Source organism: Candoia aspera, chromosome 4, assembly GCF_035149785.1.
Source record: "Candoia aspera isolate rCanAsp1 chromosome 4, rCanAsp1.hap2, whole genome shotgun sequence".
NCBI classification, from domain to species: domain Eukaryota; kingdom Metazoa; phylum Chordata; class Lepidosauria; order Squamata; family Boidae; genus Candoia; species Candoia aspera.
This window is the reverse complement of record NC_086156.1, coordinates 84475997-84498739: the sequence shown is the minus strand read 5'-3', so window position 1 is coordinate 84498739 and position 22743 is coordinate 84475997. Positions and strand designations below refer to the sequence as shown.

At 40.4% G+C, this 22743-nt stretch overlaps 1 protein-coding gene across 1 annotated transcript in view; it reads left to right on the top strand.

Moving 5' to 3' along the window:
- The window catches only part of PPP1R9B (protein phosphatase 1 regulatory subunit 9B), a 70208-nt gene extending 54518 nt beyond the window's left edge, over positions 1-15690 (top strand). Inside the window, exons 7-10 of the mRNA XM_063300858.1 lie at positions 4478-4531; positions 6179-6408; positions 7615-7711; positions 11196-15690. Coding sequence (XP_063156928.1) covers positions 4478-4531; positions 6179-6408; positions 7615-7711; positions 11196-11249 — 435 coding nt within the window. The 3' untranslated portion in view covers positions 11250-15690. The remainder of the gene's footprint in view (positions 1-4477; positions 4532-6178; positions 6409-7614; positions 7712-11195) is intronic.
- Positions 15691-22743: the final 7053 nt, after the last annotated feature.

Here is a 22743-nt window from a genome sequence, read left to right as displayed (position 1 = left end):
TGGTGGCTTGAGGTAAAGGAAGGTGTTTGTCTTCTAGAGGTTTTGAATTTTTCACTTCTCCAAAAAGAATAATAGCAGACAAGCTGTAATACCAGAAGCAAAAGTGTGAAGATGGAAAGGAGAAGGGAAAACATTGTTGATAGTGAGATAGTGAGGTGGGGAGTAAGGAACAAGGAGAGTGGTCTTCTTTGTCCCTGAATCATAGAATGATGGAAATGGAAAGGGTAATTTAAGCCATGGCATATAGCCCCCTGCTTAGTGAAAGAGCCTAAATTAAAGTGTCTCTAACAGGCTGCTGCCTAGCCTTCACTTGAAACATGCCCAATAAAGGGAAGCTTGCCACTTCTCTCTTGAAGTGTTTTTATTATTAGGAAGTTTTTGCTAACATTTAATCAGAATCTGACTTTCTGTATCTTAACCCCTTTGTTCTAAGTTCTGCACTCTGAAGCAAGAAAGAACATATATTGATCTTTTTATGTGTGACACCCTTTCAGGTGTTTGAGGAATCCTATTGCATCCCTCTCTCAACCATCTTTCTCAAAGTCCCCAGCTTCTTGACTTTGTTGTCGTAGGTTTTGTCCTCTAATCATCCTTGTGGCTCTTCTAATTTCTCTGTGTATTTCTTAAACTATGATGCCCCAAATTGGACCATTACTCAAAGTCGGGTCTGATCAAAGCAAAGTATAGTGAAACAAATATTTCTTATGATTTGGAAACTTTACTTCTGTTGATGCACCTTAGAATTACATAGCTTTTTTGCAGCCATATCACACTGCTGGTTCATATTCAGTTTGCAACCAGTTACTATTCCAAGATCTTTTTCGTAAGTATCAAGCCAGGTATCCTCCTTATATGCCTGTGCATTTGATGTTTGAATCCCTTAAATTTAATTTTGTTACTTTGAACCTATTTCTCTAACCTGTGAAAATTGTTTTGAACTGTATTTCTGTATTGCAGAGTATCCGTTACGTCACCCAGTTTTTGTCATCTGTAAATCTAATAAGCATTCTTTCCTTCTCTTCATCCAAGTCATTAATACAAATATTAGAAGATTTGGGATTATCTTTATTTTTTTTTCTGTTCAATTGTGTCTGATTCTCGGAGACTGCCTGGACAAGTTCCTGAAGTTTTCTTGGCAAGGTTTTTCAGAAGTGGCCATTGCCTCATTCCTAGGGCTGAGAGAGCGTGACTAGCCCAAGGTCACCCAGCTGGCTTCGTGCCTAAGGTGGGACTAGAACTTACAGTCTCCTAGTTTCTAGCCTGATGCCTTAACCACTACACCAAACTGGCTCTATCCCTTAAAAGCTCTCTCCTATTTGATGCAGAACCATCTTTGAATATGATTGTCAAGCCATCAGTGTATCACTTTATTGTTATATATGCTTCTTAATCAGCATGTCTTTGCTGAAGTTAATGTCTGAAGTTATGTCTGTAGCATTCTCAAAATCTATTAAGGAAATTGCCCAATCAAAAAGGGAGATAAGGTTAATAATGCAAGATCAGTTCTTAACAAATCCATGCTGACTTCTAATCACCACACTGTATTTAAAACACCTACCTCTCTATTTATGATGTGCTTTAAACTCTTCCAAGGCATCAACATCAGACAGATTGGCCTGTAGTTCCCTGGATCATTCTTTTCCCTTTTTATGAAGTCAGGGACAGCATTTGCCCTCTTCCTATCTTTTAGCACTTTACCAATTCTCCAGGATTTCTTTAGGATAATACATAACTATCAGGCAGACCATCAGGAAGTTATTTCATTACTTTAAGATGCAGTTAATTTGCCCTTGTGGAATTTCAAGGAATGTATGCCTCTTTGGCCATGTTCCCATTTGTACCTACCCATAGCATGAACATTTCCCATCAGCATCTTTTTTCCTTCATGTCCCAATATAATTTCATTCATTTTATCCCCAGTCCACAATGGGGCAGTCTTAAGTCATCCTTAGCTGTACCACCATTAAAGTAGCATTTTTCCTTCTTAACCTGTTACTCTCTGCCACCCATTTCATTGGATGTAGTCAAGATAGGATTAGAGAGGCACTTAGACGCCATTTCAGGCTGGTGTGGGCATACCCACTAACATCTGACTCCTGATCAGCCCCATCTGCTGCCATTCTGCGGTTCTCTCCTAAAGAACTGGGCAAAGCACCACTATGCTTGTGATCCTTCGGATTTGTGCAAGAGCAGCATAGTTGAAATTTTGCATGTGGATTCCCTCTGCGTTCCTCTGGGACACTGCTCTAGCTGCCTGCAAATTGTTCCCAGCCACAATTACCCATCTGCCCATGTAGGACAGTCAGGTATGTGGATGTCACATTGTACAAAGGTGGAGATCAGCAGCTGGATAATGTAAACTGCTGTCTATCAGAATTGTACAGTAGCACTAGAAAACTCAACCAGCAGTGTTATAAATGGTTGAACTCTGTGAACCTTAACAATTTAGTGCAAGGCTGAAGTAGGATAACACCCCCCTCTATTGCTTCTCCAACAGAACATGGCAGCATTTGGAAGCTGACATTTGTTACCTATATAAAGAAAGGGAAGGTGCTACTTTGTGATTCAGCTTCCTTCATGGCTCTAAACTATTGTTTGAATTCTTACTTTATTTAACTCAGATTTTGACAGAACAGAAGGTAGGAAGAGGGGCACAGAAAAGAGCCTAATGATGACAGATAGAGTCCTGCAGATAGACAACCCCCATCCTTGCTGTAGTGTTCTGACTGGCAGATATTTCTGTTTTTTCTGCTGATTGGTAATATGCAAAGGGGCAGCAAAACGAGTGGACTTAACAAATTGCTTTGCCTGTCATGCAGTGCACACATATAATCAGGATAGAACCATTCGGGAGGAGTCAGAATAGAGGCACTAGTGCCCTGGTAGGGTAGCAGTGGAGGACGATTTCATTCCAGTATAATTTTCAAGGATGGGAGGATAGCACTTTAACCTTGTGGTAGGAAAAAGCTATGGGTGGGTGGGTGGGTTTATCTCCTTGGCTCAGGTTACATGCCTGTGCTGCTCACTAGTGGTAGTCATAGCCCTCTGTTTGGGGTGAATGGTTTTGAAGCATAGAACATAACACTTGAGAGGGCAGACTTGCACTTTCTCCTCTTTTAGTTCCACTGTACAGAGACTAGAACATCTGGACTAGTGCTATGTGATGCAGTCCTAATAAAATTATACTCTCTGCATCTCTACAAAGGCCAAGAACCATGCACTTTGGAATGATCCATTCAAGATCACTTTAGACATACAGTAAGTCTTGCAAATGATAGTGATAGAAAACATTAGGAATTAGGAATGAGTCATTAAAGTAGCCACAACTTTTGCAAAGTTCATACTGCTGCTTCAAAAACTTCCTGGCATTCTTTGTGCACAAAATGGTTGTGCACCCTTTTTGAATGATTTCATAGCTGTAGTATATAGCTCTGGTGTGCCCGTAGCTATCCCCCTTTTCCCTCAATTGCAGAAATGTACTGTGAGGAGCTGCAGATGGTTAGCTCTCTAGCCCAAGATCTGCAGTGTATGAGGGGAAAAGGGAAAGGATTTGGAAATGATAGGTTGGAAAACATTAAATTTTTATTGTGTCATTGCTTCACCAGTAATGTGTGAAGCAGTCCCTCATCAACCCTGGAATGTGTGTCAGCAAGTTTTCATTTAAGCAGTCCAAGTCAAGGCAGCTCAGTGTTGATTTACTGACATGGTGAAAGACAGAGAAGGAGAGTGCATGTAAGTAATTGTCCCAGCACTGCTAAATTAGAGCCTTAAGAAGAAAACCTAGAGGTCACAGAAGGAGGGCAGGATTATCTGCTCTGATTTTAGAGGGGTCTGAAAGAGCAGAGCTGAGCCCACACCTGCCCTGGGGTGCCCATCAGTCTGTTCTGAGGAGGGTTAAAAGACTATTCCAGTAAATGCATATATAGTACTGCATATTTTGCTTGCTCAACTTTCTCTCTTCTTTCTGTCTGTGAGATCCTGGGGGCTTTAGCAAAGGGCACAGGCGTGGCACCTTTCATTCTTCACATAAACTTCCTGGGTATCTTGTCCCTATAGAACATTGGCAGAAGTCAAACAAAAAGTATCTTGTGCAGAGGGGAAATAATGGAGATGCCAAGGTGGCAAAGGGCATGATTTGATTTTTGAGGTATTGCAGGCTGAACATGGCTAAGATGTTTAAAAACAGCAACATCCTGGCAGTGCTTACAAACACTAGCTCTGCTCTTCCTGGTCATTTTCATGGCACTTAATTTTATTACAATCATTGGCACATCAGAAATATCCAGATGAAATGAAAGCTGACCTCCCAGTTTATTTATTTATTTATCTTTAGAAAATATTTTGCCTGCTTTTTATTGTTTGAAAAATAAATCCCAAAGCAAGCCCTTTCTCTATGATATGCAGTCATAAGCTGTTGGGCTTCTAGTTTTATGAGAACCAAGAAAGGAATTAAACTCACTATGTCTTCCTTTGGCAGCTCCAGATCAAGCATGCTGTGACTGAGGCTGAAATACAGCAGCTGAAAAGAAAGGTAAGAATGAAGGCTGTGAGGGCTGCCATAAAATCGTTGGCTTCCCTTGGAGACTTGCCAAAATCCTTTCTTGAGAATGTTTTCTAGAAAAGCTGTAAGAGCTGGTTCTTTGGATGTGCCTTGTAATAGCTAGACTATTTTTAATAGTGCTGCCCAAAGCATTTGAAATGGGGTGGGCAGAAGAACAAATGAAGGACTTCTCTTTGAATTTTTTAAGCAGCCAACTGGGAAGACATGGGCATGATCTATATTCAGCTTTTGCTCACTGGGTAATCCTCGGCTAGGCACTATCCCTGGTGTTTTTGTTTTTATTTTTTGGTAAAGTTAAAATGGAGTGACCCCATATAATCTCAAATAGCTTTATTTGAGATACCACCATGTCAACTGTATGAATTCAATACAATGGGTATTTTTATTTTCTTCATTGCTTTGACTTGTCTTGTCTTACTGAGCTGCTGGGATGCTACCAGTTGGAAGTCCCCTCTTGTCATGCCTCCTTCCTTTGTTTCCCATGCATAGACCCTCTGTCAAAAGTTGGAAAGCATCTCATAGTTTATTCTTTGCTCATTCCTTCTGGCCCCTCTGAACTTTAATTGGAATATGTCACTCCTACTTTTTCCTTTGCTGTTGCCTATCTTTGAGATGGGCTATTCCACGGATAAAAAATGGGTTTATGACATACAATTGTAATGGCAATAAATCATAACAGTTTTTTCCCTCCATAACAAGAGTTTTGCTGTGAAAGATGCTGGCTGCCCAGTTATAACTTCCTTCGCAATGTTTTAAGCTGTAAGGACCTTAAGTCAGCTGTTTTGCTATTTAAGAGAACTGCAGCAACTATAATCCTGTCTGCAACATGGCTATCTACAGCTGTAGCTTAGAGTGCTAGTTTTTACCTCTCCCATAAAACTAAGACCTGTCCACTATCCTCCATGTCTTGGTGATTCCTCAAACATTTTTTGTAGTGTAATGTGTTTTGCATGAGGCTGCCTATGAAGGAAATTACACATACTACAAGATATTTCAACCTAGTGCCCTTCAAATTTTTTTGAATGCAATTTCTACAGCCCCCTGCTATTTGCCATGATGGCAGAATGGATGGAATTCTAAACAATCTGGAGAGCACCAGACTCCAGTTACTTATTTCTGTCCTCCATTACTATTGGATGTAAATGTGTATCATCATGTCACTCTGGGTTACATTAACTATCAAAATATGTTCAGATTCCAAATACAGGCATGAGCTTTGTAAACAAAGCACTTATTCCAGTGAAAAAACACACAACACTAAATTGGCTTCCACAGGAAGCAGCAGCTCTTCCATTGCTACCTTGGAGCTATGGGTGCCCTTCCATAAATAGCTGTTTTTATGTGTTCTTTGCTTTTGCTGTTTTTTTTAATCCCTCCTTTATTATTTTCATAAATAACTCAAGGCAGGGAACATACCTAGTACTCCTTCCTCCTCCTATTTCCCCCACAACAACAACCCTGGGAGGTGAGTTTGTCTGACCTTGATTTTCATTAGGATAATTATTAATGTTTTTGTTCATGTCATCCTACACTAAGTGAAATTTATGCAGTGCAAGTGTAGTTAGCTTATCAATTAACATGTAACTATGTCCTCCCTCTTGCCTTCTCTGTCCTCAGCTACAATCGATCGAACAGGAGAAAGCTCGCTGGCGCGTTGAGAAAGCCCAGCTAGAACAGAGCGTGGAAGAAAACAAGGAGCGGATGGAGAAGCTGGAGGGATACTGGATGGAGGCTCAGAACTTGTGCCAGGCGGTGGATGAGCACTTAAAAGAGACCCAGGCCCAATACCAGACTCTGGAAAGGAAGTACAGCAAAGCCAAGCGACTTATTAAGGAGTATCAGCAGAAGTAAGAACTGGCATGTGGGATCCACTTCATAATTCTCGACCGCTGTCCCTTCAGCAGCTTTTCTTTCATAAGCATGCTTACAGAGCCATTTCCCAAAGTTAGATTAGCATCCAATGGGATTGGTAGGGACATGGAACAAAACAGGTTACCGAGAACGGGGAGCATGCCTGATCAGAATAAGCATAATTCCACATGTTTTCTTAAAACACCTGTAGTAGTTGTAATATGATTTTTAAAAATTAAGCTGTATACTCTTGATAAAGGATACGAGACAGATATGGGAAAAGACTGAGCAAAATGGTCCGTCCATCCGTCCTTCCTTCCTTCCTAGTTACTTTTTTGTTTATTAGTTATATGTGAAGTACTAGCTGAACTTCTTCATTTCATAGCTTGAGGATTGGTGGGGAAAGGCTTTTCACAGAATCCTTGGACTTTAGGCAGAAACCATAGCCTGATTTATATAAGTGTCAGACTAACGGGGTGGGATCTTGAGATGATTGAAAAGGCTGCTCCATTTCAATAGGTACAAGGGAATTACATGTTTAATGTTTCTCTGTATAAACCATTTCTTGCAAATATTACTGCAAGGGAGAAAAAGATATTACTGTCTTTCTGCCCAGTTTATGAATGGTGAAGGTTGTTTCACTTACGGTGAGGATTTTTGATAGGGAGAACGCATTTAAAATTGATGTGTTCCACCAGTGGCTGAAACAGAGCAAGTCACTCTGTCATTCTAGGGTTCATCTCTGTTCTGCTGGGTGTGTTGAGTAGGCTGATTAGACTTCTTTAAAGGTGGACCATTCCTCTGAGCTAGAGGGCACCAGAGCCACATTTACCCCCCTGAAATATTTGGGTACAGTCTGCCCAACTCTTCCTGAAGTTGCTACTAAACTGTCATTTTACTTACAAAAGGGGGAAGTTATTAATTAAAGAGGGACAAATATTTAATGAATTTAAAATTTACAGTAATTAAATTGCTGTGTCCTAAGTAGGATTTACTTTCTCTGTTGGGCCTGCTTGCTTCTTTGTGCCTTCTTTTGGGAGAGGGGCTCACCGCAGGCAGTTCAAAGGCAGGTACAGCCTCTGCCCAAAAGCAGTTTTGGCTCTAGGACATGTTGCGCTGCCACAACCGGCCCTTTTCCACTGTTGGGTAGTGTCTGCACTTCTGACATTGGTTGTAACCCCCATCCCCTCTTCCACTTGCAGAGAAATTGAGTTCCTCAAGAAGGAGACAGCTCAGCGTCGCATCCAGGAGGAGTCTGAATTGGCTCACAAGGAGGAAGTTGACAAGTTGCAAGAGAAGGTGGGCATCAAGGACAGTGCTGGGGGCTTACTGTAAGCCCAGAAGGAAGGAGAAAGAAGGAAAGGGATTTGCTGTGACTGGAGAGGCCTTAGTTCTGCCTCAGGACGCGTGAGGGAACGCTTGCTGTTGGAAGGACCTAGCTGTAAATATGAGCACTTGTCACAAGGCTGGCAGGTGGGGGAGGAAGAGGGGGACATGCCAACCTTTCTGAACCCCTTTACTGCTGGGCATGAATGTTTTGATCTTGGAGGATCTCATCTGAAGCAGTCAATCGTTAGTTAAGCAGTAGATCCTGAAGCTGGAGGGAGAGGGGAAGATCTTGAATCCTTCTGACTGTCTGGTTGATAATTGCATCTCATGCCCTTTTCACACAGGATCCTGTATTTGCATGGTGGAAATCCTTTAGCTGTGTCTTTCTGAAGCTTCCATCAGAGGATTTTTCCATCAGATATGAAAACCCATTGTTTTCCCCCCAGGTCCTGCGATGTGAGAAAATTGCTTGATTTTACATCAGAGCATATCAGATCCCATATAGATCTCTAGGGTTCAATCTTAATGTAATGAATTGTCTCTTCCTCACATACATTTGCTTTGCAGCTGAGTGGGGATTACCTATTAGACAGCAGGCCTCACTGACTCTGTAACAAATCTCATGGTCAAATCTGTATATGATTTGCTTACTGGGCCATGGGGAAACTCTGCCACATCTTGGATCTTACATCAGGCAGTGTGACCATGTCAGATTTGTCAGGATGTTCCCATGCTTCTGTATGTTAAATGTTGGTGCACATGCATGTACATATGTGTGTGTGAATGGCTCTGAGTTTCTGTGATAGGAATGTCTGATATGAGAGCAAAACCAAAGTGAAAACCTTTTCTGGAAATATCTAGGAAATACTAATGGCTGTTTATTCACCAGCTCCCTCTGCAGTGCATTGTTGGAAATGCAGCCCCTAAAGGCTATAAACCAATTACATTTACACCTTTTTAAGGAGGTCTTCCCCTTTACTCACTATCCTGACCCTGATCATGGAAGCAGATCCACAGACTTTAGTTACAAAGGAAAAGAGTGAGGATCACAGGCATAAAAGCCAAAGTTAGCAGAAGTCAGTGCTACTTTATTGAAGGAACCAAACCTTAGAGTTACATAGATTCATGCAGCATTTTTATTCCATGGGCTGCCAGATGGAAAAAATAACACAATTGGGCAACACTTGCCATGATTGTGGTGGCTGGAAAAAGTGACAATATGACTTTGGGATGAGCCAGGCAACACTCCAAGCTGTTATCTCCCAGAGAGAGTTTTTATGTGCAAAGGAATAATCTGGTCTGGTCTACATGTGCACCTGTGTGAGGTACTAATTGATTACAGAAAGGATAGAAATGAGCTGCCTCAGTCTAGATTGTGATGATGGATTCTTTTTTTGAATTCCTTTGTTTTCTGCTGCCATATTCAGGTGCACATGTAGACCAGGCCTGGGTCCTAGGTAAACCATAGAATCATAGGCAGAGAGAACTAGTGCGGAAGGATGCTTAGTTATGTTAGACCTTCCCTGCTTTACACAGCATAATTAAGAGTGCATTCCCTGATTGTTTTTGAAATCTGGGCAGTCTAATCTTTATCTAATGAATGTAAGCATTACAGACCATTATTATGAAAAGTACAAGAGCTTGATTGCAACATAACTCCATTCCTTTTTTTAAGGAGTTTGACCTTTATTCAAGCAACAAAGTGAAGGGTTTAGCTGTTTTCCCAGTAACTGCCCCCATAATCTTCTCTCAATTTCCAAACAGTTCTTTCATCATCATCATCATCATCATCATCATCCCATTGATTTCTTCTTGACCTGCTCCCCATGTATGTTGCTGACCAACATTTTCTTCTCTCCTTCTCTGTTTTGGCACAGTAGCTGATTGTTTACAAGGTTTCTAAAACAGGTACCTTGAAAGAGAGTGGTGATAAATAAATAAAGGTACCTTGAAGGAGAGTCTATAAATAAATAAAGGACATAATGGCAGGAATTTGGGACAAGTATTGGAAGGAAGGATAGCCAAAATTCAGTTTCTAGAAATGCCAGATCTATTTACCTACTGCAGTTTCTAAGAGAGCAGCTTTGTGATTATCAAGTCCAAGCTTGAAAATAGGTGTGGGGTCTTTGTGATGTTGTCTCCCATTGGCATGCCAAAAATCAAGGATTATAGGAGTGGTCCAACATCTAGATAACCATAGGTTCCCTACTACTTCAGCTTTAATTGGAAGGGTTGTTTATTCAGTTATTCCAGAAGTGAGCAAACCATGGTTCATGAGATGTACACACACCCTAAGCCCCATTTTTGAGGTTCCTCAGTGCTTTTCATTAGGAATGTGGTATTTGGCAGCAAAATTGCATTTTTTCCTTTGTTAATTAGGAAAAAGCTTTAAAATAAATGTGTTTACCTATTTTGTATATATTTTTTAAAAAACCCAACTCTTTCCAAAATGGGATAAAATATTAAACTTTTCAAGCCTGGGGAACCCACTGCCTATCTAGCTACACCTCCAATTTTTTTCTATCAATGGAGGTTTTCATATTCTTCAAAGATAGCCCTACTGTATTGCAGTAGTCTAAATATGTAGTTGAAGCATTGGTAAATGTTGCCAAACCAAACCAATTCAGGAAAGTTGCATAAATGCATTCCTTGCCATCACTACTACCTAAAGATCTAGAGCTACCATTGAATCAAATAGATTGCCAAGCTACCACCCTGATCTTTTGTGGATGTGGGCAGTGCAGCCAGTTCTCCAACAGGTGGAATTCCTGTCCCCAGGTGTGGCCTTCTATTGGCCCTGTATCAAAGTAATCCATTATTAGTGTCAAGGGTTTACATAAATCTACACATCCTCTCTCATATAACATACACAGTTAACAATCTGAAAGTATAATAGCACTATTGTGGGAGATGACTCAGTTTTTTAATTTTTTTTAATAGAGGCTCATTTCTTCTCTTACAATTGCTGAATGATAAGCAGAGGCATCTGGAAATATCTGTGCCACGATGCATAACTTGCAATCCTCCAGATTTTCTAATTCGTGCCTTCAACCCCAGCCAGCATGCTCAGTAGTGAGGGGAATTGGGAAAGTAATTCAGCAACCTATAGAGAACTGGATCTACACCAGTGCAACAGGGAATGAAAATAGTGTGAAAACAGATTACAAAGCTAAGCCATTTGAAATCTGCAGTAAGGAAGGTCTCCAAGTTTGTATTCATATACAAACTTAGTATTACCCTTACTGCCCTTCACCTTAATCATTTTTTCCTCACCGTTTCTTCCTTTAGCCATTTCCTGTTGTTATCTGTGACTCTGAGCCAGGCAATCCATTGGTGTCTCTGGCCACGTTATCTGCATTTCTTTCCTGCGTCCTCCTACCTCTTCCCCATCCCAAATCCTCATTACTCTGCCTGGAGAATTTCTCTTTATCCCTTTCTGTTATGTGTTTTTCAGATCTCTGAACTGGAGGCGAAGCTGCAGACTTTGAAAAATTCCAACCCGACTTAAAAAAAGAGTGAGAGAGCAGAAAAATATAAACCAACCAGAGAAATTAATTCGTCTTATTATTAACTATTATTATTATTATTTGCAAGGGACATCTTTAGAATTTTCTTCCACCCATGCCCAGTCTTTATTCTTCCCTCATCCTGTGCCTCGTTCCCTTTATTTTACTGCAGGGAAAATACAGTAAAGCCCAACAAAGTCAGAAGAACTACTACAGCAAAAGTAGTAAATGGCCTTGCCATCTGTTGAGTATGGGGGAAAGAGGCTGTGAAAGACCAGGTGGGGTGGTAAAATTCTAGATGGACTGCAGAGGCACGACCCACCTCTTGATGGTGATGAATCATTGTCAGTTTCTGTGTCGGTGTGCGTCTTGTGTCAACTGGAGGAACAGACCATGGTGGGCGGGGAAGTGGTCACATATGTCCAATGATTTGTGTCTTCTGTCCCATCTGCCTGATGAGAATCTTACGGATTGGGACTGATGCCCCACTTCTGTACGTTGACTGGTTGGCTCTTCAGTTGTGCAGGCAACAAACTGGAACATAGAAGGACTCTGCTGGTGACAAATAAGACTAGCCATTTTCATTTTGCTTCCTGAATCTTAATCTTTTGAGCCGGGGGGCTTGGGGTGGGTGGAGGGTGGGACAATTGTCTGGTTTTGAGATTGGAAGATCTTGTCTTTAATTTTCCATCCTTTGGACAACTTGGAATCCATTATTCTCTGTGTTTTGTGGTGGGAAATGTTATCTCTTTTCTAAGGAGTGAGTCAGCAGGAGGTGTGCTGGCCATCTTTGGGACCGAAAAGAGGCTGTGGCCTCCAGAATCCCTGCTGGCATCTGAAAAGACACCATGGTTGACTTTTACATCAGGGAAGAAATGTCAGCCTGTTTTTCTTTTCCTCGTTACATTTTATTCACATTGTTTTGGAAGATTCCTGGGAATCTGTATTCTGGAGCCTAACAAACTGGACTCTCCCAAGGGACTTGAGGGTTCAGACATAACTGCTGAGAGCAAATATATCAAGGCAGCTGTAGCCAGGAACTGAAGCCAGAAACTTTAGGAAAACATGGAACTGCCATTCTGTATTTGCCAGAAGGAAACTCCAGAGGCCACCAGTTTGTGCTGGATCCATCTCACCATGTCAGCATCAGGGTTTGCTGGGGAAATGGGAATCTGGAACTAGATGGGAACAAAAGATGAAAACAAAGCTCTGCTGGTTAAAAGGAAAGTGCATGATGAATCTTGTCTAATTAATTTAATGGTAAGGGTTATTGCTTCTTAGTCTTCATTAATTACATCGCTCCCAGGTCTTGGGATGACTGCATAGGTCCATTTAGTGCTGGGATTTTGAGTTGGCATTTCTTGTTGGCATACGGTTGTCCATGGCAGTGACACAGTGTCACCTGAGCTATTGTTGCACATGTTTACCCTGTCAGTATCTTAATTCCAGCACCATTTTTCCCCCAAAAGAACAGTTAGCCTAGGCAGTAACAGCAAGAAGTCCCAAAGTGCTCTGACACTGTAGCTACTTGGGAGATCTCATGCCACAGCAGGTTCGAGCTACAGCAAATGCTGGTGGTAGGTTACAAAAGCTGTCTAAGATGCCACAGGACTTCAACTCTTTTTTTTTCCGCAACCCCTTCCCTCTGTTTAATGAAGCGAAGCTGAATGCTATAGTTGTTACTCCATGTTCCTGCATGCTTATGAATCATGAGCTAGGAAGCAATACTCCAGAAAGCTACGTCATTCAGAACTAAAACGTTACACCACAGAGAAGAGATTGCAAAAGAACATTTCCATGGAATAGCAGGTCCTTACAAGCACCACAAGTCTTGAAATCTGTATTCCATCAATTTTATGGACAGTTTACAAGATATGCAATGTTAGAGAGAAGTACCTATGTTACTGGGACTAATGGCCAGTGTTGTATGCAGGGATATTGTTAAAGAGAGTAAGAAAAAAAATACATTGTGTAATACAGCAAGATGAAACTCTCAAGAAAGATATCCACAAATGTTTTCTCTATTAATGGGGTTAGTTCACACAACATACTAAGCCATACTGTGGTTTGTTTGACATTTACCATGTGCAAATCCAGCACAACTGAAGCTTAGTCAATAAACTACAGTAAACATACCATGATTTACATAATGTGTGAAACCAGACTTGTCTACCTTGTTACTTCGTTGGACAGAGTTTTTCTTGTTAGTTACTTTTACCCATTCTTGTGCCTGGATTTCGGCTGAACATTGTGTCATTTAAACAATTTTTAAACATGCACCAGTAATCAAGTCCCATATAAGATTTTACATAGAAGCTAAGTTGTTGAGAGCTGAAAAGCATAAAAGTTCCTTCCCTGTCTGGTGTTTTCCAAGTGTGTCAACTTATAATTCCCATGATTCCAAGCCAGCATATGAGCATTGTAGTTCAGCACATCTAGAAGACACCAGGTTGGCAAAGCTGCCAGAAACAACTGTTCCAGATTTTTTTTCTTCTTGTTTTAAAGTATATTATGTAAAAAAGGGGTTCAAGTGATGCAGTTTCTCTTATCCAACCACAGCACCACCTATTGGGTGATACCACACTCTCTGGTGATGTTAAGTCTTCTGACAGTATTTTTATGGCATTGCTAGCTGTACACTCAAGGTTATTGAATATCTTCCATGAGAAGTGGCAGTAGAATTATGTTTTGTGAAGTGGTTGCTGGAAAAGTAATGTTTTTCCTCAAAAAGAACAAAATTATGCTGCTTCAAAAGCTTGGAATTTATTATTTTAAAATAGTATTCTGTCAGGAAAAGTCTGGACTGTTATCTTTAGAACTGTCATCTCTAAATTTGTGACAGGAATGGAGATTCCGGTTGTTCTGGTCCTCATGTGCTCATGCACTTTTCGCTTCGGGGAAGAAAACCCCAGGATATTTCCTTCATATAATTTGAGAGAGGTATTCTTTATTTCTTTTTGATTACTATGGAAAAAAGATACCAGTGATGATAGAGACTGGATATCAGGGTCTGCATTATAGTAGTGGGTTTATTTTGAAGGATGATAACTCCTTTCATTTATTTTTCCAGTGCTTACCGAGAAATTTCCAGATCCCATAATGAGGATGTGTAATTTATTTGTGATAAAAATAATTTATCCTTCACAATTTGTAATTCAAAGGTTTGGCTATTTATGATGGATGCAAAATGTTCACAAGGTGCATATTCAAGAAGATCGCTTCCCAGGGTTAGGTTAACCTTTGCATATTTCCGTGATCTGTTTAAATACCCACATTGGTCAAACAGTGACAAACTGGTGGGTTGTTTTCAAAGTTTTATTTATACGTGGAATAGGTATTCTATCCATATACCATGATTTGTGAATAAGGAACTTCAGTGTGGCAAATATTTTGGATTCAGTAATCAAAAATTAAAAGGTGAGATGTTGTGTCCAAGACTATTTATCCTAGAACTGGGGAATCGGGGGATTTGGGAAGGGCCACCTTCCTATCTCCTCTGCGTTGCAATGGTCACATTGTAAGTGTTCTCACATATCTATCCTAAAGCCCACTGCTCCTGAAGCTAAAGGCATCATATGTTCATGCACATGTAACTTGAGTATGCATTTTAGTACTCTGTGAATTGCTCAAAAGTTTACTGCAAGTCTAGCTCAGCCATTTACAGCCTGAATCCCCTTTTTGTGTTATATTTGTTGCAGCACATTTTCCATCAACAGCTATGGGGATAATGGAGTTTGTTGTCTGACACCTGAAGGATCTAGGTTCTAGTAGGGTGGCCTTACATGTCTATGATTCAGTGATGTCATTCAGAATGACTCGTCCTATACTATGCTCTCTATATACATACAAATGGAAGAGGTTACAGAAATAGCCACAAACAGGAGAAATTGTGCCCTAGTCCTGATGACATGGGAATTCCCATACATACAAAATGAAAGCCATGGGAAGTAGGTCTAAAGGTAACAAGGCTCTCCTCCATCTCTATCCTGGGTTACAACAGATTAAGTTGATCTGCATCTAACAAGATAGTGTAAGAGATTCACAACATGCTCTAACTGGATGAAAGGTGGACAGGGAGATGTAATCTTCTGAAAAGCAGAAAAGATTTAAAAGAAAACATCTTAAATTTAATCTCACAAGTATAAATGTGTATGTATATAATATATATATATGTATGTATGTATGTACGTATTGTTCCTGGTTTTGTATTCCAATCGTCCTACCATCTGGTCATATAAATAGCAAGTTTTTGTTTCCAACCCTGTTCAGTTTTTCGAATGTTGCAGGGAAGGAACTTGCATGAATGCACTTGGCTGACATAGCTAAAAATGTTCTTCAAGAGAATCCTTATAGAAGAGCAAGGGGAAATTTTTGTATAGATTAGGTGGATAGGATGTAACCCATTGATGAGGATTCAAATATAAAATCCTCTTATCATGGTGATGCTGGCCTTTTTTCTTCTCTCTCTCTCTCTCTCTTCAACAAAAACTATCCAATCCATCACTCAACAGTATAGCCAAGTATGGAAAAGTGGTATGGAATGCACATTTATGGTGTCCTGCAATGCATGCATACAAATGGATGACTGCTACAGAGATCATGCACTGAGAGATACTAACTTGATTTGAAGGATGGGATTTTATAACTCCCCCCATTCAGCTGCCTTTTTATAGATCTCACTTTTTGATTGCAAAAATGGTGTTATGAAAGTATCAAGGCAGATTAATAAAACATGAGAGTCAAATGGAGGTAGGAGCAGATAATCTATACAGCTTCAGGAGGGAAGCTGCACTCTCCCACCCACCCACCCCCGCTACTGAGAGCCACTGTTGGGACACAGTAGTGACACGATGTTTCTGGATGAGGTGGGATTGGAATGTACACCCCCTATAAGGAAATTGGGGGTAGATTTTTTTTTTAAAGCAAAATAGCTGCATTAAGCCTATCAGGGATTTCACAAACGGCTATTTACTTTTTTAAAAAGCAAAAACACTAATTCAGCAATTTGCTACAGACATGTGTCAGCTGAAGGGGGCTCCAGGGAGTGCAAATAAAAAAGCTGCACGTGTGACTTTATGGGCCAGAAGTTGCCCATCCCTTGCACTAGGACAACCTAAGAGCAAGTCAAGTTCTCAAAGAAAGGGAGGGTGTATTCAATTCAGAATTGAGATGCTATCATATATATCACATTTTGTATTTCTGCCTTGATGTACACATGGAGAAGCCATACATCATCACTGGGATTGAAAGTATATGGTTGGTGCTCAGCATGTCTTCCAATAGGACCGGTCTACCAGCATCAGAAAGCCATGATAAAAATAACAAGGTTCTTGAAATTGGTGGGTGGGAAACAGACATGAAACTGGGTTTAACTTAACCTACAGGTCTGCCCTGTGAAAATGCAGTTTGCCATCTGTGTTTCTAGGCTGTTACCATGCAAATTAGTAAATGTATAGTTCCAAGAATTGGCTGATTCTCAATTAAAAGCAAGTGTTTGGCTTGACATTGGAAGATCTGAAGGCTACACTTAGTCTAATGTGTGGATCAATAAAAGCTAATACACCTGTACAGAAAAGCCATTGCTGAGTGCTGGTGGCTGTGTAGTGAAATGGCTGTTGACAGACAAGATAAGGAATCGAGCCATTTTAGAGAAGTGTGATGATCAGCGAGCGTGGGGAAACAGTCCACTAAGGATGGGGCTGTGCTCAGTGGGATCAGAACCTGTATGGGGTAAAAATGGGATGGGGCAACCTGGAAAGGACATGGTTACCTGGCAGGAATCCTGGACAGGAGCATGCCAAATTGCAACGTTAAGTTGTAGCTTTTTTGTAACAACATAACATTCAAATTACAGCTATATACGATTCATTCTCCTGGGACAAATGGTAATTGAACAATTTACCTCTAAATGGTTGTTGGAGACGAGCTGCTAAAAATAAAGGAAGATCCATCGTATGAAGACAGATGGAAACCAGTCAGTCGACCCACAAAGAACTCTACATAAAGTTGTGTGTCCATGCATGTGTGTGCATTTCTTCCTGGATAAATACAGTAGATAATTGTATATATATGCAAGCCACTTCTAAATTAGGAGTGTGATGCCCTTTGGAAGTTGTAGACTACAGCTCCCATAATCCTTTGCCATTAGTCATCCTGGTTGAGAATACTGGAGGCCCAAGTCTAAATGTAGGATACCAAGTTGCCAACACCTGCTCTAAATGGTTGTAGAAGAGAATTTATTCAGGGAATGAGAGTCTCCCATATGTGAGAGAGTGACAGTTACTTGCTTCTTTCAAGATAGGAAGAGAGTGCATTGATGGTGGGATTAATTTATCACCAGTGAAATGATGAGAACATAAGACAAACCATTGCCCAGATTGGAAGAATGCAGTCTCCCTGCAGAAATGGGATGGGTGTGGCTAGAGAGTGACTTGGAAAAGCTTGAACCAGACTTAGGAACCTACATGTCCCTCCTTGTAAAGTTCTCGAAACAAAATCTACTGGCTTGATTCACATATTGCACTAAGCCTTAAATGTGGTTTGTTTGATTTTTCAGGTAAACCCAATCATTGTGGTGGTAATCATCATCATCATCTATTTGTCTAAACATGGTTTATAGTTTAGCTGCTCAAACCTAAACAATTTAGTCAGTAACCCTTGGTTAAACCATGGTTTAGCACAATGTATGAATCTAGCCACTATGTATTCAGAACTGCAATGGAAGGAAATGAATGAAGGCTTCCGCTGCTCCTGTAATCTTTTGGGTCAGGGAACATGAGGTATTAGTTGTCTGGTGCCATCTGGTTATGGCAGAAATAAGTTTAGTACCAGGGACTTGCTGATTAAAAGCACCACCTCTTTGAACCCAAACATGTATACTAAAAAGTAAAACTCAGTGAATTCCTTAGAATGTGTTCCCAGGTACATCACTTTAGTAGTGCAGTCTTGGTGACTTCACTGATCACACTAGGTCTGGGGATGAAGCATCTTGTGCAAATGAGTCCTGATCTTTAGAAATATATTGGCTGGTCAAATACCTCATTGGTGCATTTGGAAAGCAAGCATCTTGGGTGCCAGACACTGCAGAACTCAAAAGGATTTCCACCACCCCCTCATTAAAAACCAATTGCAGAACAATAGTCACCCTTCCCCAGCCTCCTTTCTTTTTTTTTTTAAATTGAGAAATAGATACTACAGTATTTGCTATGGACATGCAGCCCTGCTTTATAGTGAGTCAGAATACAGGCCCCTTTAATCCATACAGTCTCCTCTGATTGGCTTGTCTCTCCAAGACATAGATGGAGAACTTTTTTGCAGCTTTGGGAGCTTGCTAATCCAGCCTCTAACAGCTAATTTTCAGAGATTCAGGAGACCGTTTTATAACCAATCAGTTGCAAGCTCCTGTATTAGGAATAGTAATTAGTAGCAGTTAGTAAGAAGAGAAAGAAGGTTGCCACCCAAATGTACTTTGGGATAGATGATAGATAGATAGATAGATAGATAGATAGATAGATAGATAGATAGATAGATAGATAGATAGATAGATAGATAGATAGATATTTAAAATGGGAAATAGTTCAACTGATGAAATTCTTATAACACCATCCCCTTTTTTCTCAATATATCTTACTAAAGAGACTGGGAGAAGAGACTATTTGTTTTCCAAGGATGTAATTTTGGCATAATTTGAAATATCTTTTCTTGAAGTGGGAATCGGTAGATAAATAGATCTGGTAACTATAGAAACTACTCTCCCCATCATCTCCAACAGCACATCCATGTTGACTGAGGAAGATGGGAGTTGTGGTCCCTATATATTTCAAGGTAAGGGTTAGTTTATCCTGAGAAATTCAGGAGCTAATGAAAGAACTCTTATGTTTCACACATTGCACACACAAAATTCTCAGAAGGTTTGGTCAGCTGCAGGCATATATTTAGAATCTGCCTACGCACAATATTGTTAAAGCAACTTTGCTATTGATGGACTGTGGATGCTTTCCAAAGCGTGTTTCCAAATAAATAAAACATAACAGAATTCAACCTCCTCCCCCATTCCATTTCAACTAGGCTGTTCCTGGAAGTAAGGGAAGCCACACCTAAGGTAAAACAGTCATGGTATAGTAGCACTTCTACCACTATTGTAGGATTAGGGAAGGAGCTGGGTGGTCATGTGACACAGCCTTCCTGATCAAGACAGACAGTCTAAAGCTACTGCATTCCCAACAAATGGCCTCTCCTATCTCTACTGAAAGATCTCCATCAAGGGAAAGTCCATCTTGTTAAGCCACTCCAAGTCCCAAAAGCAATTTTGGGAAGTTACCCAGAGACACCACCTTTAAAAGGAAACAAAGAAAAGGTACATTTTGAGAAAAGAATATGTGGGCATCTGAGCAGACATGGAAGAATTATGTCAAAACCAAACTGATTTAAGCAACTAGAATCATGGTGCACAACTTGATACTGCAGGCCACATGTGACCCCTAAATCCTTAAGTGCAGCTCACAGAATATCTGCTAAAACAAAATGTTCAGTGTGACAGAAAGGAAAATGTATTAAATAATCATATTCATTATATTTAATTTTAATTAAATTACAGTGTAATCCCATGTCTGGTAAATGCCCCTAATCCATGGGACTCTTGAAGCACAACCTTTTAACACTTCACCGGACTAAAGGATGCTCTTTAAAACAGCCTTCCCCAACCAAGGCTCCTCCAAATGTCATGGATTATAATTTCCAACAATGTCCAGTTAGAACGGCTGATGGTGGAACTGTTGAACCAGTGTGCATTTGTTTGTGTGTAAATGTATTGTTCTATCTTGTATGTAGATAGCTCTTCTATTAATACATCCTAATTCCAATTTAACCATGCATAACCAGCAGAAACTGCCTGTGTTTCACATGTATCCATGACCTGGATCCCCAATATGGAATCTGGAGTCCTCAATGTGATTATTACATGATACCCACCATTTTCCCTTTCCTATTGCTTTTTTAAAAATTATTTTATTTCTTAAATGAGTGGGAATTACCTTACTGTACAGCAAAGCATTAGCCTCAAGCATAGTCTGTAATTACAATAATACCCCTGGGCCTCAGGTAGGCCACACAGGCATTCTTAAAAACTAACATGGAGCCCTCTGCTTTATTCCCCTTCTAGTATATGAGATGTTTTGTGAATGGCCAAACACACCATGGCAACCATGTCATGAAATTAATCACAACATGCCCTCAAAATTCCAAATATGCACATTGGCTCAAAAAGGCTGGGGAATGTTGATTTATGATACAGACATATCTGATTGGATAGACATTTATCAGCAGTGCCATAAAATGACTTCCTAAACAAGCAGAAGTTGGATTCAGTTGCTTAAATGCTACTGTTTATTTATCTAGAGCTATTTATCTGTGAGCAGCAGTATTCCCCTGTATGCAAAGATTAACAATATCCTGGAAGATACAGGTTTCTTAGATTAGCAAATCATCTTATCTATTTGGATCTCCAATTACAATGGAGTGGGTGCAGACTTAAATATAGATAGAAAAGACCCTGTTAGTGATATTGAGTTGGAATCCTATTGATGACTGTATCCATAATCTGTGCAATGTCTTTTTAAATATTAGTTCTCTCTATCATTTCAGTGTCATAAAAAAAAACCTCTGCAAGATGTAGAATTCATAGAACTATACAACTCTGATATATGACTTAAAATGGAACAATGAATACTTTCCATCCATTAGCACTCACCATACAATTTTAAAAATTGAAATATCTGTATTCTAGTATATAATAAAATAAAATGGCTACATATTAATAGGAAGTGCAACTTCTGTTGGCCTGAGGTTTGCATCTGCCTGTACTCCAAAACCAGTCAGGGCCACAAGTCATTGTGGGAGCAGGCTTCTTATGGTTAAAGGGCTGAAATAGGCAATATCTGCAAATGTTAAGCAACCATTTGGTCAACTAATCCTCCCAAACCTTAAAAGTATGAGTGCACAAAAAAGGCCAAGCTTTTAACCCATCCATTCCAGGGGGGCACCAAAAATATAATGTTGGCTCATATAATCCCTGCACCTCCACCACTGCCATCCAGCCACACTCTTCATGCCACAGCTATGAGCCAGCTGTATAGCATCTAAGAATGCTTTCTCTCTTTTTAATCCTGTTTTATAAACTCAACCCAAATTAGCTGATCAAAATTCCTGGAGCTGTCCATTCAGCACCAAGCTCTCTACCTCTTCTGAGCAAATCCTGCTGTCATCTCAAAACAACCCATTTTTCATTCCTATAAGCCAGTTCCTATAACATGCATCTGGAAAGCTGAGTTAGAACACGAGGTTGACAGAATATATAAAGGAATATATTCTTTATATTGAGGTGGGAATGGGAGGAAATCATCACAGAAGAGGAGACACTGAGGGAGTAATTTGCCTGCAGAGAAGGAGTTTTAAGAGTTCTGTTATTCCAAAGTAATATTAAGTAGTTTTATTTCTGAGATATGTATATCTGAATTGCTTAGGGATGGCAAAAAGAGGTTGAAAAGAGCTTGTTGTTGTTTATTTGTTCAGTCGCTTCTGACTCTTCATGACTTCATGGACCAGCCCACGCCAGAGCCTCCTGTCGGTCGTCAACACCCCCAGCTCCCCCAGGGACGAGTCCGTCACCTCTAGAATATCATCCATCCACCTTGCCCTTGGTCGGCCCCTCTTCCTTTTGCCCTCCACTCTTCCTAGCATCAGCATCTTCTCCAGGGTGTCCTGTCTTCTCATTATGTGGCCAAAGTATTTCAGTTATGCCTTGAATATCATTCCCTCAAGTGAGCAGTCTGGCTTTATTTCCTGGAGGATGGACTGGTTTGATCTTCTGGCAGTCCAAGGCACTCTCAGAATTTTCTCCAACACCACAGTTCAAAAGCATCGATCTTCCTTCTCTCAGCCTTCCTTATGGTCCAGCTCTCGCAGCCATATGTTACTACGGGGAACACCATTGCTTTAACTATGCGGGCCTTTGTTGTCAGTGTGATGTCTCTGCTCTTAACTATTTTATCGAGATTTGTCATTGCTCTTCTCCCAAGGATTAAGCGTCTTCTGATTTCCTGACTGCAGTCAGCATCTGCAGTAATCTTTGCACCTAGGAATACAAAGTCTTTCACTGCTTCTACATTTTCTCCCTCTATTTGCCAGTTATCGATCAAGCTGGTTGCCATAATCTTGGTTTTTTTGAGGTTTAGTTGCAAGCCAGCTTTTGCACTTTCTTCTTTCACCTTCATCATAAGGCTCCTCAGTTCCTCTTCACTTTCAGCCATCAAAGTGGTATCATCTGCATATCTGAGATTGTTAATGTTTCTTCCAGCGATTTTAACTCCAATCTTGGATTCCTCAAGCCCAGCATGTCGCATGATGTGTTCTGCGTACAAGTTGAATAGGTAGGGTGAGAGTATACAGCCCTGCCGTACTCCTTTCCCAATCTTAAACCAGTCCGTTGTTCCATGGTCT